Source organism: Anomaloglossus baeobatrachus, chromosome 11 (genome assembly GCF_048569485.1).
Source record: "Anomaloglossus baeobatrachus isolate aAnoBae1 chromosome 11, aAnoBae1.hap1, whole genome shotgun sequence".
Lineage (NCBI taxonomy): Eukaryota > Metazoa > Chordata > Amphibia > Anura > Aromobatidae > Anomaloglossus > Anomaloglossus baeobatrachus.
The window spans coordinates 142,876,932-142,894,153 of record NC_134363.1 but is presented as its reverse complement, the minus strand read 5'-3'; the positions used below and the strand labels follow the sequence as shown (position 1 = coordinate 142,894,153).

The window sequence follows — 17,222 nt, the reverse complement described above, 5'->3', positions numbered from 1 at the left end:
GGACCCAACAGCCAATCACAGACACTGTCATGCAGAATGGGTGTCTGTGATTGGCTGTTAAAGTAACCTGGAATCTGTCCATACATTCTAGATGCTAGAATGTATGGGCTGGTTTCAGGTAACTCCAGCATCCAATCACAGACGCCCACTCTGTGACAGCGTCTGTGATTGTCTGTTATTTTAACAGTAAAGTAAAACAACAACAGATAGAAAAAAATATTTTATTAGTAATAAAACAGAAGACATTTAGGACTCCTTCTTTATTACCCAAAAAACCCTCTGACATAGTCCAAAGGTGGGTGAGCATCTTCAGCTTTGCTACATCTGTGGGAGAAGACAAACACAGGTCTGCTCACACAGACTCAGCTGAGAGCTGTGAGACACTTCACCTGAGTGCACAGCTGAGACTTGCGTATGACTCCTGTGAGTCTCGCATCGGTATCACCCAGCACGGCGCACTCTCCTGACAGGAGTGCCTCAGCTGCATGGAAGTACATGCAGCCAACCCACTCCTGTAAGGAGAGTGTGTGCTGTGCAGGGTGATACCGATGCGACACTCGCACAGTGACAAAGTTCAATCGACTCCATGGCTCATGGACTCGGGTGAAACCTGACGTCACCGTGAACACGGACAAAAACAGACGAAGACTGCCAAGTGACGAGCAGTGCAGTGAATACCACCGGAAGTTAATGATTGGACCCGGAAGCAGAAGCGGCCGGGAGACAGAGTCCGCAGGACACATTTCGGGAACGGTAAGTATAATCATAATGTTTTTTCTAATGTGCTTTTTTTTCTACAGCCCCTGGACCCAAACTGTAACACGAGCTTCCCAGAAATCTCTTGTTCGGGATTATGTGCACGAACACTATGTGTTTGGTATGGACTCCGAACTTTACAGTTCGGGTTCACCCATCACTATTCTCGAGTTCAGACGTTATCTCCTATCTATTGGATAGGGACTAACATCCCAATGGCTTTGGGTCATACCACTGGAACGTTCACTTAACCCAAGAACCAGGGTTCTAAAGAGGTCGATCATGTCATTCATTCTTAACGATACCATGGGGAGATAGCCAAGCACTCGGCTAGACTTCAACATCAACACTTCCATAAGAATGAATGGAGCTGGAGCGCTCATGATCCACCACTCAGTGGCGTAGAAACTGCTTTTGCCGCCCGGGGCAGTCGTCAAATTTGCCGCCCCCCTCCTTTGGCCATCGATAATCCAGAATATATATAACTTGGGTATCTTGGGTATTGGGTAACGGATGGAGGGGGGCAGCAGCTGATGGGGAGAGTGATGGTGGATGCAGGGGGGCAGCGGCTGATGGGGAGAGCGATGGTGGATGCAGGGGGGCAGCAAATAAAGGAGGGCGGTGGCAGATCGGAGGCAGTAGTGTGTCGCCCTGGGCAAGCCAGGGGACACAGGTCACACACCACCACACCCCACATCCCAGGTAGGCACACCTAAGCTGAATCACAAATCCTTGTTGCCTTCCTCCAGAGGCTGATGATTCACACCAGGGGGTGGGCCAGGCGGTTGGCTCCGCCCACCAAGGAGATCACAGCTCTGGAGGCAGGAAGTACCAGGCAGAGTAGCCCGGGTAGGGCTAGAGTAAACAACAGAGAAGTGAAAGTGGAGGAAAGAAGAGTAGTAAAGGAGGAAAGCAAGAAGTGGTGACAGAGCAGAGAGTGTGCAAGCCTGAGAGCCCAGCTTTGTGTAGGGCCAGAACAGCAAGGTCAGCGACGGCGGTGACTGTCTGGAGGGGGACCGTTTGGAAGTTCCTGGAAGGACCCCGTTGGCTGTGTGCCCGGTGGTCTGGAGCAGTGTTCCGAAAGACAGTCAGCACCAGGGCAGGGGCCTCTCGGACCCCGGCAAGGCTAGGAGTCGCCAAATTTGCCGAATCCGTCAGTGAAGGGGACGTAGATTCCCCCAACAACCAAGTCCCGATAGAAGGCAACAGCCCAACCCGTACAACAGAGGCACCGCCACCGCCAGGGCACCAGTCTCTGAGGGCCAGCGCCTGCGGGCAAAGTGTAGTGCTCCTCCGGCCCAGCTTGAAGCCGGGGAGCGGGTTACCGGTGGGGACCCATCGCAACCAACCGTACATACAGGTGCAAGGAAGAGGGACATCACCGTCACCTACCGGGAAAGCAAAGCAGCCGTCTGTGGGACCGTCCTACCAGCCGTTTGGTTTACCGTACAAACTGTGTCCACGTCTCAGGCTGAGTGAGTACCACAGTGCCGCAAGGCACAGCGCTGTCCCCGCGTCCCTGCGCCCACCAGGCCCTGCACCTCCCAAGCCATCACCGGGCCCCGGGATCACCAACCCCTACCCACGGAGGGGCAACACAACACCTGGCTGCTCCTCATCACCATCCCCGGGATCCCCGCATTGAGCAGCGGTGGTGCTACACATCACCACAACCGTGGGTGGCGTCACGGACATTATCCCAACACCCCAAACAACCCCCCTTTCACTCACGGGCGAGGAGTGCCGCTCGAGGAAGCCCCCGGGATCCGGCCTACGGCTCGAGCCACCACTGAGCAGCCGAACCCGAGCAGAAGGGGTGAGCGCGGTGTGCTGACACCCTCCTCCCCGCCCGCGACAGTAGCGGCGGTGGATCAGGGGCGGCGACTATTGCTGCTGCGGCAGCGGCGAGGCTGAAAGGGGGCAGTGGTGGATCGGGGGCTGATCGGGGGCAGTGGTGGATCGGGGGCACTTACCAAATGGCACTTGCAGGGATCACTCTCCTCAGCTTTCACGGATGACGTGAAGCTGAGGGGAGTGGTCACCTACAGGTCACCGGCCCCAGATCCAAGGTGATTGGAGAGACCGGTCACAAGGCCGATCTCTCCAATCAGAGCTGGGGCGGGTGAAACAAAGTTCCCCCAGCTCCAGCCAGTGATCAGGGCTATAGCTGCACTGATCATGGCTGGATTTCAATGTTTTAGTCATTTTTAATGGCTGAAATATCACAGTGGCTATGATTGGCTGAGCGGCGTTCGTCAGCCAATCACAGCCTCCGTAGGTCTGGGGGGGAGACAGCACCCCTCCTGAGGTCAGGCAGAGGTCCCCTCCTCCCTGAATCTAAGGTTTTTGCACACCGATCGCAGCCACCGAGGCTCCGGGACCGCGATTTCGCCATGACGTACTGGGTACCTCATGGGTCGTTAAGTACCAGGTCACCATGACGTACCCAGTATGTCATGGGTCGTTAAGAGGTTAATCAACAATTTTTATTTCTTCTATGTATTTCTATTTTTTACCCCCAAAATGCCGCCCCCCTGACACGTGCCGCCTGGGCATGACCGCCCCCTCCGCCCCCCCTTTGCTACGCCACTGCCACCACTGCTGCATTCACATGGTACTGTTTGCAACCCTGGTTCTCAGGATCAAGGTGGATCTCAATGGTTGGACCTCCAGCCATCGGAAAGTTATTCCCTATTCCTTTGATACAGAAAAACTTCCAAATTTGAGAATACCCCTGAAAAAAATAGCTTTTTTTTTATCTGAAAACAATAAAAAAGTATACAGAAACCAAAAAACACATGAACAAAAAAAACTCTTGAAAACTTCTATCCACCATGACTGGTCCTGAAGACTAATTTAAATATGTTCAATGGGTTATGCTTTCTTAGGATTGGATTCCCAGACAGCTCAAATCTACCAAAATGCGATCCACTCATACAGGTCAAAGAGATCTGAAGCTGATGATCCCTTTTATGATGTCTATAGACATGTCTATGTCTATAAAACATATGGACACAGTTGTCTTTATATGACAGTACCTTTACTCTGAATTTCATCATAGGCTACTTAGAAACATTGTTTTTAACCCAGTCTTTTGTGTTCCAGGTAAAGTCCGTCTTGGTGATGAACATCTTCACCTCTCTGGCTGCAGCTGCTGGAATAATAATGGCTATAATTGATCTTTGCATATCTCTATACTACCCACGTGCATATTGTGGATATTATAAAAACGATTTGCGATGCATAGGAGCCTTTAGTCTCAATGTAAGAATCGTTTTCATTTGCTTTAAGTAGAGGTTATGGCAATCTGTCTATATGCAGTAATTATAACCAATGTCACTTAAAGGGGCTGTTTGAGATCAGAAAAACATGGCTGTGGTCTACCAAAAACAGGGCCACGTTTGTTCGTTGGTCCTGCCCGAAACTGCAACACAGCCCTCATTCTCTAAATGCTCTCATCATCTTTAAGAACCAAGGCTTAATTTCCATCATCTAAAACTCAATCCCTAATAATGCTGTCTGACGACGTAGCCATCCACCGTTATTTGCCCCCAGTGGCATGACTAGAGTTTGACGGGCCCTAGTGCAAATTTGCACCTGGACCTACCCCCTTATGTTGGTCAGATGTATGTATATGTATGCATACATTTAGCATTCTAAATCCTATAAAGACATACAAGTTGCCCCCCCCCATTTTGTAGGAATGTCCCCCACCCTGTTCTAATGTCCCTCATCCTGGGCTCCTGCCTCATAAATAGCCCCCCATCCTGGTAAGTATGTCCACCATCCTGGCATATATAGTGGAAAAAAAAGTATTTAGTCAGCCACCAATTGTGCAAGTCTCCCACTTAAAAAGATGAAGTCGGCCTGTAATTGACATAATAGGTAGACCACAACTATGAGAGACAAAATGAGAAAACAAATACAGGAAATCACTGCGTCTCATTTGGTAAGATTTTATTTGCAAATTATGGTGAAAAATAAGTATTTAGTCACCTAAAAACATGCAAGATTTCTGGCTCTCACAGACCTGTAACTTCTTCTTTAAGAGGCTCCTCTGTCCTCCACTCATTACCTGTAGTAATGGTACCTGTTTGAACTTGTTATCGGTATAAAAGACCCCTGTCCACAACCTCAAACAGTCACTCTCCAAACTCCACTATGGTGAAGACCAAAGAGCTGTCAAGGGACACCAGAAACAAAATATAGCCCTGCACCAGGCTGGGAAGACTGAATCTGCAATAGGCAAGCAGCTTGGTGTGATGAAATCAACTGTTGGAGCAATAATAAGAAAATGGAAGACATACAAGACCACTGATAATCTCCTTTGATCTGATGCTCCACGCAAGATCTCACCTCGTGGGGTCAAATTGATCACAAGAATGATGAGCAAAAATCCGAGAACCTCACGGGGAGACCTAGTGAATTACCTACATAGAGCTGGGACCAGCGTAACAAAGGCTACCATCAGTAACACACTATGCTGCCAGGGACTCAGATCCTGCAATGCCAGACAGACCTCTCTCATCTTTTTAAGTGGGAGACCTTGCACAATTGGTGGCTGACTACTTTTTTCCCACTGTATGCCCCTATCCTAGTATATATGCTTTCTAGCCCACATCCTGGTGTGTATATATAACCCCATTCCGGAAAAACTGTCACCATCTGGGTATATATGTCCCCATCCTGGGCCCCTCCTGTTATCTACTGTCCCCTCCTGGTGTATACTGTCCCCTTCCTGGTATCTACTGTCCTCCTCCTGGGGCCTTCCTTGGGTATACTGTCCCCCTGCTGCGCCTCTCCTGGTATATACTGTCCCCCTCCGTATCTGCAGTCCCTCTCCTGGTATATATGTCCCCATCCTGGTAAATATGTCTTTGTTCTGTCTACTGCAAAAAACAACAACATTGTACTCACCGTCCCTTGCTCCCATGTCACGCAATGTCCTTCTGTATAGCAAGCGCAATGTGGCCAGTATCTTTCATCGGTATTGGTGCTATGGCGTCATTACCATGCGCCTCCCTCAGTCACTGGGACACAGATGAAAGCTGCCGGCTTCTGTTTGGCCTGCAGCGTGTATTGCAGTACAGGGACCTGATGCATCTCTTCATCATGATGCATTTCAGCTGGATGTGCAGCCTCAGACGCACATCCAACTGAAGCAGGGGCTAGGGCCGGCAGACCCGCTGCACTCCCGGGTCCGACCACGGTTGTGATCGTTACGATTGTTCCGTCCCTGTTTGCTGCCTGCTTCTTGCTAACTTACACTCAGAAAAATGAAGTAAAGGGAATGGGAATGGAGAAATGAACAGACCACACAGTTCACATGGATCTGCATCTTAGGCTACATTCACACGACCGTCCCATTTTTACTGTCCACAAAAAACGGTCCTGTTTTTTCATGGATGCATCCGTGTGACATCCGTTCCGATCCGTATACGGGCCGTGTGTCATCCGTGTGCCTTCTGTTTTTTTGCGGACCGCAAAACACGGAAGCAGTTAGATAGATAAACAGATGGATAGATAGATATAGATCGAGGGAGAGATAGAGGGATAAATAGAGGGATGAATGAATGAATGAATGAATGAATAGAGGGACAGATAGAGGGATAGCTAGAGGGATAGATATATAATAGATAAGAAAGACATATATAATGTCCCACTTCCCAACATTTTGTAATCTTGCACCCTTTAGTGCCTTCCATGTGGCTCTAAAGGGTGCCTAGTCTTGTATTTAGCCAAAAAATAAATAAATAATTAAAAAAAATGACATGGAGTCCCCCCTATTTTTTGTAACCAGCTAGGGTAAAGCAGACGGCTGCAGCCTGCAGACCACAGCTGTGCACTTCACCTTGGCTGGTAATCCAAAACAGAGGGTACCCCACACTGTTATTTTAAATTAAATAAAAAATGTAAAACAAAAAATGTGGGGTCCCCCCAAATCGGATAACCAGCCAAAGTAAAGTGGACAACTGTGGTCTGGTATTCTCAGACTAGGGAGGTCCGCGGTTCTTGGACCCTCCCCAGCCGAAGAATAGCAGGCCGTAGCCCCAGAAGTAGCGCATCCATTAGATGCGCCAATCCTGGTGCTTAGCCCCAGCTCATCTGATGCCCTGGTGCGGTGGCAAACGAGGTAATATATGGGGTTGATACCAGATGTGTAATGTCATCTGGCATCAAGCCCTGGGGTTAGTGATGTCACTGCGTCTATCAGATACCCGGCATCACTAACCCAGCCAGTAATAAAAAAAAAGATGACAAACAAATTTTTATTTGAAAAAAAACAAACCACCTTAAACATTCCCTCTTTCACCAATTTATTGAAAAGAAAAAACAAATCCGGTCTGGCGTAATCCAATAAGGGGGTCCTACGACAATCCATACTCACTGTCTCAGTCAATGAAGAACATAACGTTCCACATTGGCTGGGAGAGCAGTGCAGTGACCTGAGCTAATATCATGAGGTCAGCCCAGGTCACTGCAGGGGATGACCAGCGCTGACTTCATGAGGTTAGCTAGGTACATTACCTGCGGTGATAGAAGCCGCTGCACTCCTGACGTCAGCACTGATCACTGATTTCTATGGCCGCCGCACTCTCGGATCACCTCTTGCGAGCAGCCCGTGATGTCACCGCTAGTCACAGTCTTGTACTGTCCACAAGAGGTGATGTGAGAACGCAGCTGTCAGTGACAAGTGCTGACATCAGGAGTGCAGGAGTTCATCACCGCAGGTAATGAACTTTACTAACCTCCTGACGGCAACGCTCATCATCCCCGCGGCTGCTGGAACTGCAGTGCGGGCATATGCTGACACACTGCAGTGCGGGCATATGCTGACATTGTAGTGTGGGCAGATGCTGACACACTGCAGTGCGAGCAGCCACGGGGCTGGCGTGGGAGTGGGACATAGACTGCAGAGGCACCTGACGGAGGTCACACGGAAGTGCTTCCGTGTGGCTTCTGGTGACCCATTGACTTGTATTGAGTCACGGTCCGTTATTACGGAACAGAATAGAACATGTTCTATAATAACGGAACGGACAAACGGCATCCGATGTGTTTTTTTTGTAGGATCCGATACACACGGAAGTGCTTTCATGTGCCATCCGACCCTACACAAAAGACATTGAAAAGATGGTCCTTTCCGTGGGTCCATAAAAAAACAGCAACTGACCAGGACAAACGGGATGGTCGTCTGAATGCGCCCTAAGTTGTAGATAATTTGAATCAAAATATTGATCAGTTATTTCCTTGGGGTTATTTTTCAATAGTTGTGGACACAGCCTTCACATCTATTTGTTACCCTTTGTCAAAACTGTGCTTTTACTATGTCTAATGCAAAAGCAATTCCCTTCTATATTTTTTACAATCTTTTTTTTCCTTTGTTAGGCCGCTTTGTTTGGCTTCAAGTTCTTTAACTTACTGCTTTTCCTGCTGATGTTTTGTATTGCCGTATCCACAAGTGTGTTTGGATGCAAAACCGTCTGCCGATCGTCTTTTAATGAAATGGTAAGGAGTCAGTTCCATTGTCTATTTCATCTACAAAAAGGTTACTGTAACTTTCACCAATCCGAGCAGTTAGAGCTGACGTGCGAGACTTTGCTGTGTGAATGAGCGCATGGAGCATCTAAGGCTACATGCGCACGCTGCTTCTTTTTCGTGTTCACAAACTGCAGCCAAAACTGCAGCCAAAACTGCAGCCAAAACTGCACCTTGTCAGAGAGAGCCTGGAAATGTCACAAAAAATGTAGGTGCTTTTTTGGTGCATTTTTGCTGCTTTTTTGGTGCGTTTTTGGCTGCAGTTTTGTCAACAATTGTTTCATGTATTTTTCAGTTCAAACAAGCCCATAAAGCTTGTTGAATTGGAAAAAAAAAAAAATTAGAAATAAATAAATAATTAAAAAAAACGGCGTGCGGTCCCCCCCCCAATTTTAATGCCAGCCAGATAAAGCCATACGGCTGCAGGCTGGTATTCTCAGGATGGGGAGCCCCACGTTATGGGGAGCCCCCCAGCCTAACAATATCAGCCAACAGCCGCCCAGAATTGCCGCATACATTAGATGCGACAGTTCTGGGACTGTACCCGGCTCTTCCCGATTTGCCCTGGTGCGTTGGCAAATCGGGGTAATAAGGAGTTATTGGCAGCCCATAGCTGCCAATAAGTCCTAGATTAATCATGTCAGGCGTCTATGAGACACCTTCCATGATTAATCTGTAAATTACAGTAAATAAACACACACACCCGAAAAATCCTTTATTAGAAATAAAAAACACAAACACATTCCCTCATTACCAATTTATTAACCCCGACAAAGCCCTCCATGTCCGGCGTAATCCAGCATACTCCAGCAGTGCTGCATGCAGGTGACCGGAGAAGCAGCAGACACTGCCGCTCCGGTCACCTCCATGCAGCTAATGAAGACAGCCGCGCGATCAGCTGCTGTCACTGAGGTTACCCGCGGCCACCGCTGAATCCAGCGGTGGCCGCGAGTAACCTCTGACAGCTCAGCTGATCGCACTACAGCGTGGAGCCGACGGCAGGAGCCTGGAGCCGGCGGCAGGAGCGTGGAGCCGGCCGGCGGCAGGAGCGTGGAGCCGGCCGGCGGCAGGAGCGTGGAGCCGGCCGGCGGCAGGAGCGTGGAGCCGGCCGGCGGCAGGAGCGTGGAGCCGGCCGGCGGCAGGAGCGTGGAGCCGGCCGGCGGCAGGAGCGTGGAGCCGACGGCAGGAGCCTGGAGCCGGCGGCAGGAGCCTGGAGCCGGCCGGCGGCAGGAGCGTTGGGCCGGCCGGCGGCAGGAGCGTGGAGCCGGCCGGCGGCAGGAGCGTGGAGCCGGCCGGCGGCAGGAGCGTGGAGCCGGCCGGCGGCAGGAGCGTGGAGCCCGGGACTTTCAGCGGCGGCGGCGGTGGCGGTGAGAGGGGTCCATCATCTCCCCTGTGCGGGGACCGCGGTACTTCGGGGAACACGGGGAGGACGGGACTATCAGCGGCGGCGGCAGCGAGAGGTGGATGGACGTTGGCAGCTGAAAACATTGATTTTTCCCTCTTGCTGCCGCCGCTGCTGATAGTCCCGTCCTCCACATCATCTCCCCTGTGCGTGCACGCTGGGGACAGTGGTACTTCGGGGAACACGTGGAGGACGGGACTACCAGCGGCGGCGGCAGCAGCAAGAGGGAAAAATCAATGTTTTCAGCTGCCAATGTCCATCCCCCTCTCGCTGCCGCTGCTGATAGTCCCGTCCTCCACATCTTCTCCCCTGGGGACAGCGGTACTTCGGGGAACACGTGGAGGACGGGAGGGACCACTTGCCTGACCTCACTTCCTGACAAATCACCTGCGTTTTTGCTAGCAAAAACGCAGGTAAAAGGCAGGTAAAATGCACCACTTTTGATTAGCATGCATTTTTCCTGCGTTTTTGATGCCCTCATTGATTTCAATGGGTGACAAATGTTGACAAAAACGCAGGAAGAATGAACATGGTGCATTTTTTTTGTCACAAACTTTTGACAAAAAAAACGCTGACAAATAAACTGCAGTGTGCGCATGACAAATCTGACTTCTCATAGACTTTGCTGGGAAGTCAGATGTCAGAAAGTTCTGCTGACAAAACTGCAGCCAAAAAAGCAGCAAAAAAGCAGGAAAAAAAGCAGCGTGCGCATGTAGCCTAAGGGTTATATTGCTACGATTCATCATGTTCTCCTATGATATGGATCTACAGTGTGTCCACCCATATCCTGTCCACCGCCATTAACTTGAGAAGAGCAGCATCTATAGGAATAGTGGTGTCTAGGTATAGTAATATAGCCATGCACAATGAAACCACCTATAGCGCCACCTGGTGGAAAACAACGGAGTTAGCATTTTTATCTTGAAAACGTAACGAGATAGAGGAAAAAAGTGAATTACAAAGTTGTAGGGCATCATCAATTCAATACGAATCGACACCTTTAATACAGAAATGCTATGATTAGAATGTGTAAAACTCACAAGGCTGCGGACGTGAAGCGATACCTCATGGAGACCTTCCTACAAGTCATTGGGTATGGTGGCTGCGTGGAGTGGCCTCCACACTCACCTGACCTGACCCCATTGAACTTCTTTCTGTGAGGTCACATCAAACAGCAGGTGTATGCGACCCCTCCACCAACATTGCAGGACCTACGACGACGTATCACAGATGCTTGTGCAAACGTGTCACCTACCATATTGCACAACGTGCAGCAAGATACAGTATGCTGTGCAGAGTCCAGATGTGCATTGCAGCTGACGGTGGCCACTTTCAGCATCAAAGTTTAATGAGCGCCATATGCGTGACCAGCATTCAATGTTTTGGGGGGGCATGGGTTTCATATCATAGCATTTCTGTATGCAAGGTGTCGATTCGTATTGAATTGATGATGCCCTACAATTTTTAAATTCACTTTCTTTCTCTATATCGTTCTGTTTTGAAGATAAAAATGCTAACTCCGTTGTTTTCCACCAGGTGGCACTATAGGTGGTTTCATTGCGTAGCGCATGGCTACTTTACTATACCTAGACACCACTTCTATGCCTATAGCTGCCGCCGTTCTCAAGTTAATGGTGGTGGACAGGATATGGGTGGACACACTGTATAATTTCTGACAAGTTGACTTTTCCAATTCAAATTACTTTTAAAAGATGGAAAGTAAATGCACAATTTGGCCTTTTCATTGAAATCGTAGATCAGTTGAGGCATGGACCAGTTTTGGGATTGTGTTGGGTTTTTAACTACTGGATGTAAATTTAATTGCTTAGACATTGCACAAAAGTGACCGATTCTTCCCATGATAGTGTCACAGTTGTCTCTCTGTAGTAGAGTAGTGACAGGTTCTGGCTCAGAGTCTGACTTTGCCTTGTAAGACCCTGCTGATTAAATGTATTCCCTTTCCTTTGGGGAAGATAGGGTTAATGTCAGTTTGCTTTCCATCAGCTTCTGACCGCTAGTCAGGTGTTTCCGGTTTGCACCATTCCCAGGCCCTATATATACCCTCTGCTTCCAGCAGAGGGTGCTGGTTATTTTCATTCATTTGGAAGCTTGGCCAGGAGGTGTATGGAGCTGGAGAAACCCTCTCTGCTACTTGCTGTGTTGGCTGCAGCATTGGTGCTGACTGCAGCAGTCCGTGGTGTGCTTATTTGCATGGTTCGGAAGTTTCCCAGTTGTCTGTTTACTTCCCCTTTTATGTTGTTTTCCCCTGTGCTTGTTTAGTCACTCTTTTGTGTGTAATTTCCATGTGTACAAGTCGTGGTTTTCCCCTTTCTCTGTTTTGTTGTGGGGTTTGTGTCTACTGCTCCAGTTCACCCCTCTGGTGGAGGTGGGGAATGGGAGTTACATCAGGGCTTGGACAGGACTCTGGGTCATGCTGGGGGCTCGAACCTGGCTACCTTCAAGCCTACCTCCGAGATAAGGGACATTGCAGGATCTCAAGTCTGAGGGCCAGACATGGGGCTCCTGTCCTCTCATTTTATACACCGTGACAGGTGATCATATTCGTACCTGATTGATCTTGAAATATTGATACAGAAGTTTTTATTTAATTAAAGTATTTATTATTAAGAAATAAAAAAAAATCAGTATAGTCAAATCACAGCAATTTGTCAAGCAGTATAAATTTTTGGGTTCATAATCTCAAGTAATCATACCTCTGCCTCTATGATATTGAATTCATCAGGACTTGCCCTAATTTCCATGATAGTTTCTGAAAATTTGGCAATGCCTTGGGTGGAAAGGAAAGGGGAACGGTTATATAAATCCCTCACAAAAGTGGGCATTTCTACCATGCTTTGACCTTCTGCAGGTGAGAATTTTGGTGGGGATTAATGTCCCTATTTTACCACCGATCATGTTGGTAAATATGCTATAGGATATTGAAAAATGCATTATCAAACACTGCGATGAACTAAGCGCAACTACAAACAATGCAATATTTTACATTCTTGCATAGTAGCCAACAGTCCCAAATATGCCAGATCTGGTGACTGAGATGTTTTTGGATACAATCCTGGCAGGTTTAGGGCTGTTTCAGGACTAAAAGGGGTAGTTTTTGTGGTGAACTCTGTGTGTAGATGATATGGAAAACTGTATTTGCCGATATCCGGTCTTCACAGGGCATATAAATAAAAATCAAATTCATTTAGAATGAGTTACAATTAAAAAAGGATAGGAAAACATAAGATATAAAAGGAATACAGAAAATAGAGGGAGAGAGATGGGGTGGTGTTTAACTCAATATTCTGGCTCATTCATAGAGTCATCACACACAAAATGATCTATTTCTATATATTATATAGTCATTACACACAGAGGGATCTATTCCTATATATTATATAGAGTCATTACACACAGAGGGATCTATTCCTATATATTATATAGTCATTACACACAGAGGGATCTATTCCTATATATTATATAGAGTCATTACACACAGAGGGATATATTCCTATATATTATATAGAGTCATTACACACAGAGGGATCTATTCCTATATATTATATAGTCATTACACACAGAGGGATCTATTCCTATATATTATATAGAGTCATTACACACAGAGGGATCTATTCCTATATATTATATAGTCATTACAGATAGAGGGATCTATTCCTATGTATTATATAGAGTCATTACACACACAGTGATCTATTCCTATATATTATATAGAGTCATTACACACAGAGGGATCTATTCCTATATATTATATAGAGTCATTACACACAGAGGGATCTATTCCTATATATTATATAGTCATTACAGATAGAGGGATCTATTCCTATATATTATATAGTCATTACAGATAGAGGGATCTATTCCTATATATTATACAGAGTCATTACACAAAGAGGGATCTATTTCAAGTGTTTATTTCTGTTAATGTTGATGATTATGGCTTACAGCCAATGAAAACCCAAAAGTCATTATCTCAGAAAATTAGAATATTATATAAGATCAACTGAAAAAAATATTTTAATCTAAAATGTTAGCTACTGAAAAGTCTGTACAGTAAATGCCTCAATACTTGGTTGGGTCCATTTGCATGAATTACTCCATCAATGCGGCAATGTGGCATGGAGGCGATCAGCCTGTGGCACTGCTGAGGTGTTATGGAAGCCCAGGTTGCTTTGATAGCAGCCTTCAGCTCGTCTGCATTGTTGGGTCTGGTGTCTCCCATCTTCCTCTTGACAATATATTCTTTATGGGGTTTAGGTCAGGTGAGTTTGCAGACTATATGCTATATATCATAGATGTGCAACTCATAAAGATCTGCTGCCGACAACTCACTTTGTAGACATCTGGGAAACCATTAGTCAGCAATTGTACAGGAGCTGCCAGCAGCGGATCTTGATGATTTTCCCAAGTGCCTTGTGTTCCAGAACCTTCTTCAGACAAGCATTAACAACCTCATTGATATCAGCCAAAGCTGTAAGTCCCGGGATTTCTGTGCTCCTACTCCATAAAGAATAAATCAAGATATTTAGAATATTTTGTTTCCAGTTTTCCATCATTTGCTGATTAGTAACATATCTATCCTTCCTGTGATTTACATAATGCATTTCCTTCTTGAGAAGTGTGTATACAGTATATATGGACAGAAATTGTATACATGTATAGATTTTCAATATATACAGAGTGAATATATATTTTATTTTAGGTTGTGGTCATCTATCAAACCACGTCTTTGACTGCACCCGATACCTCCAAAGATGTTCCTCCAGACTCCACAGCAGCCTTGACTTCTCCCTTGAAGACACAGACATGAAGTCATTAGTCGATGAGAACCACCAACACCAAAAAGAACAAAAATCAAGTTCCAAGACCTGATCCTTATATGCAACCCTTGATTTTATAACTTTTCTAGTAATATATCATTTTCTGAACAGTCTATTATTTTACATAGGATTTAGTGCAATATATGCATCTAATTAATCACTTTATCACATGCAGCTTTTTCCATGACGCATGCTCCTGTCATGCCTACAAATAAAATTATTTTATATTTTTTATTGCTTACATTGCACCAAGATTTTCACAGCGCTGTGCATAGATACTTATCAATCCCAACAACCCTTAAACTATCTGTGTCTTGCAAACACAGAATAATATCCTAATAGACGCACAACCTCCCACCAAATGTAGGACAATGAATCCTACTGCAGGCCTGATTACAGTAAAGTCCATGGAGGCCAACTTGGATACTCACATTTACAACCCCTTCCCCCTTCAAATTGTGTACCTTAAACTGACGAGCAAGCAATCTCTAATAAAACACAAGATTGAAGTAATCGGCCCTCCATGGTATAAAAGGTCCAAATTCCTTAGCGCTATGAACTGTGTTCTATGTCCATTGTACCCAGACTGTGGAGGTAGATGTGCTTAAGAGCCAAGTGTACTAACTTATGAGTTGCAGCAGTTCCTAAAACTTGCACCACAATCAGTAACTTGGCTGTGGTTACAGTAGGCTACAACCAATGGGTGTGATAAGTACTTGTGTATGGATATTGGCTCTAATCTAGAAGAATTCGGGACCACTAAATTGTTCTGTCCCTGTTTTGCTTCTAAGCAAGCTGACCTTGATCAGTATAGTGAAAGAAGGGCTGCCGGGACCCTCTCATCCTTGGTGCATGACTCTTGACCGACAATCCCGCGTTGATAGCACTGTGTAAGAATTTCATACCTTCTTTTTGTTGGTATATGCAACAGATGAGGACTTCTTTGTATGTGTGAAGGAGGACTTTATGCTGATCTAACAGTAGATGGCGATGTTATGTAAAGTTTCCTTATTCACTGTATTTGTAAAAAGTCTTTTGTTTCTTCCTAGCTTTGATTTCTCTTCCTGATGCAATGCTGTATGACTGTGCATATCATTAGCTCATGTTCTCTCAGGAGTAAAGAGCCTGTTATCCCATGTAATCTGCTCCGTGAACTCTCTTCTATAGCTGGCAAGCTAGAAGCTGTACAACACTTTTCCCGGTAATATACGTTCTAGATCAGTAACTTTCCAAGTCTTGCAGCAAATTTTGACTGATACGTCTGCATGATGAAAACTGGATTCATCTAACTAGGCATTGTATACTACTTAATGATTCATGTTTGTACTCTCATGCTCACTGGAGTCTTGATTTTTTGTTTTTCTTAGATAGCGATGGCTCCTAATCTAATCAACTGCTGTTATACCCACGGTCATATCTGATGTTCATGCTGCCCTAGGCACTTTAGGGGTACTTCACACACAGCGAGATCGCTACTGAGATCGCTGCTGAGTCACGTTTTTTGTGACCTCATTAGCGATCTCGCTGTGTGTGACACTGAGCAGCGATCTGGCCCCTGCTGTGAGATCGCTGCTCGTTACACACAGCCCTGGTTCATTTTTTTATTGTTGCTCTCCCGCTGATAAGCACACATCGCTGTGTGTGACAGCGAGAGAGCAACAATCCTGAATGTGCAGGGAGCAGGAGCCGGCATCTGACAGCCTGCGGTAAGCTGTAACCAAGGTAAACATCGGGTAACCATGGTGGTTACCCGATATTTACCTTCGTTACCAGCCTCCGCAGCTCTCACGCTGCCAGTGCCGGCTCCTGCTCCCTGCACACGCTAAGTTAAGCATACCCGATGTTTACCTTAGTTACCAGTGTCCGCAGCTTCCAGACTCCGGCTCTGTGCAAGCGCAGCGTCGCTTGCACGTCGCTGCTGGCTGGGGGCTGGTCACTGGTCGCTGGTGAGATATGCCTGTTTGACAGCTCACCAGCGACCATGTAGCGATGCAGCAGCGATCTTGACCAGGTCAGATCGCTGGTGGGATCGCTGCTGCATCGCTAAAGTGTGAAGGTACCCTTAGTTGGTCAAGACTCTACTAGTGAATGAAACTAAAATTGGCCATATCTTTTAGATAGTAGTTAAGAACCCTACACCATAAGACTAACATTAGCTGAACCAGCCGATATTGATGTGTTCAGTCAACAGTCTAATGTGTATGGTGGCTCTATACAAATGATACATGTTCGAAATGCAGCCCGACATTTACAGATGGAATAAACATTATTTTTTTAAGTCCATATGGTCATGGAGTTGTTTATAATAGAAGCGGGGATCTTGGGGAAAGACCCCCATGCAGGGAGGGTTCAGGAGGGTAAAGCGCCCCCTTGCATAATGATAGTGGATTGGAGGAAACAGCACACCCACCAACCAAGCCGGTCACGCCCACTGACCTGGAAGGAGCCCATACATTCGAGGCTCAACCGGTTGTTGCTCTACACCGATAAGGAACTACAAGATATGGTAATGTATAGTGTGTGTTTAAGGAAATGTGCCTGTAAGCAGAGTTGTGTGTCTGTGTGCATGTAGTGTGCATTAAGCAGAACTGTGTTTGTCTATATGTGCATGTAGTGTGCATTTAGCAGAGCTGTGTTTCTCTATATATGCATGTAGCAAAGCCACGTATGTCTATGGGCATGTAGCA

The 17,222-nt window shown here is 46.6% G+C and overlaps 1 protein-coding gene across 2 annotated transcripts in view; it reads left to right on the top strand.

Annotated features, from left to right (window-relative positions):
* Window positions 1–16,816, top strand: part of LOC142256892 (membrane-spanning 4-domains subfamily A member 4A-like) — a 37,834-nt gene extending 21,018 nt beyond the window's left edge. Inside the window, exons 5-7 of one of the 2 annotated variants that reach the window (XM_075328857.1) lie at window positions 3,862–4,020; window positions 8,146–8,265; window positions 14,418–16,816. In XM_075328857.1, coding sequence (XP_075184972.1) covers window positions 3,862–4,020; window positions 8,146–8,265; window positions 14,418–14,525 — 387 coding nt within the window. In that variant the 3' untranslated portion in view covers window positions 14,526–16,816. The remainder of the gene's footprint in view (window positions 1–3,861; window positions 4,021–8,145; window positions 8,266–14,417) is intronic. The other variant, XM_075328858.1, reaches the window with a different exon arrangement.
* Window positions 16,817–17,222: the final 406 nt, after the last annotated feature.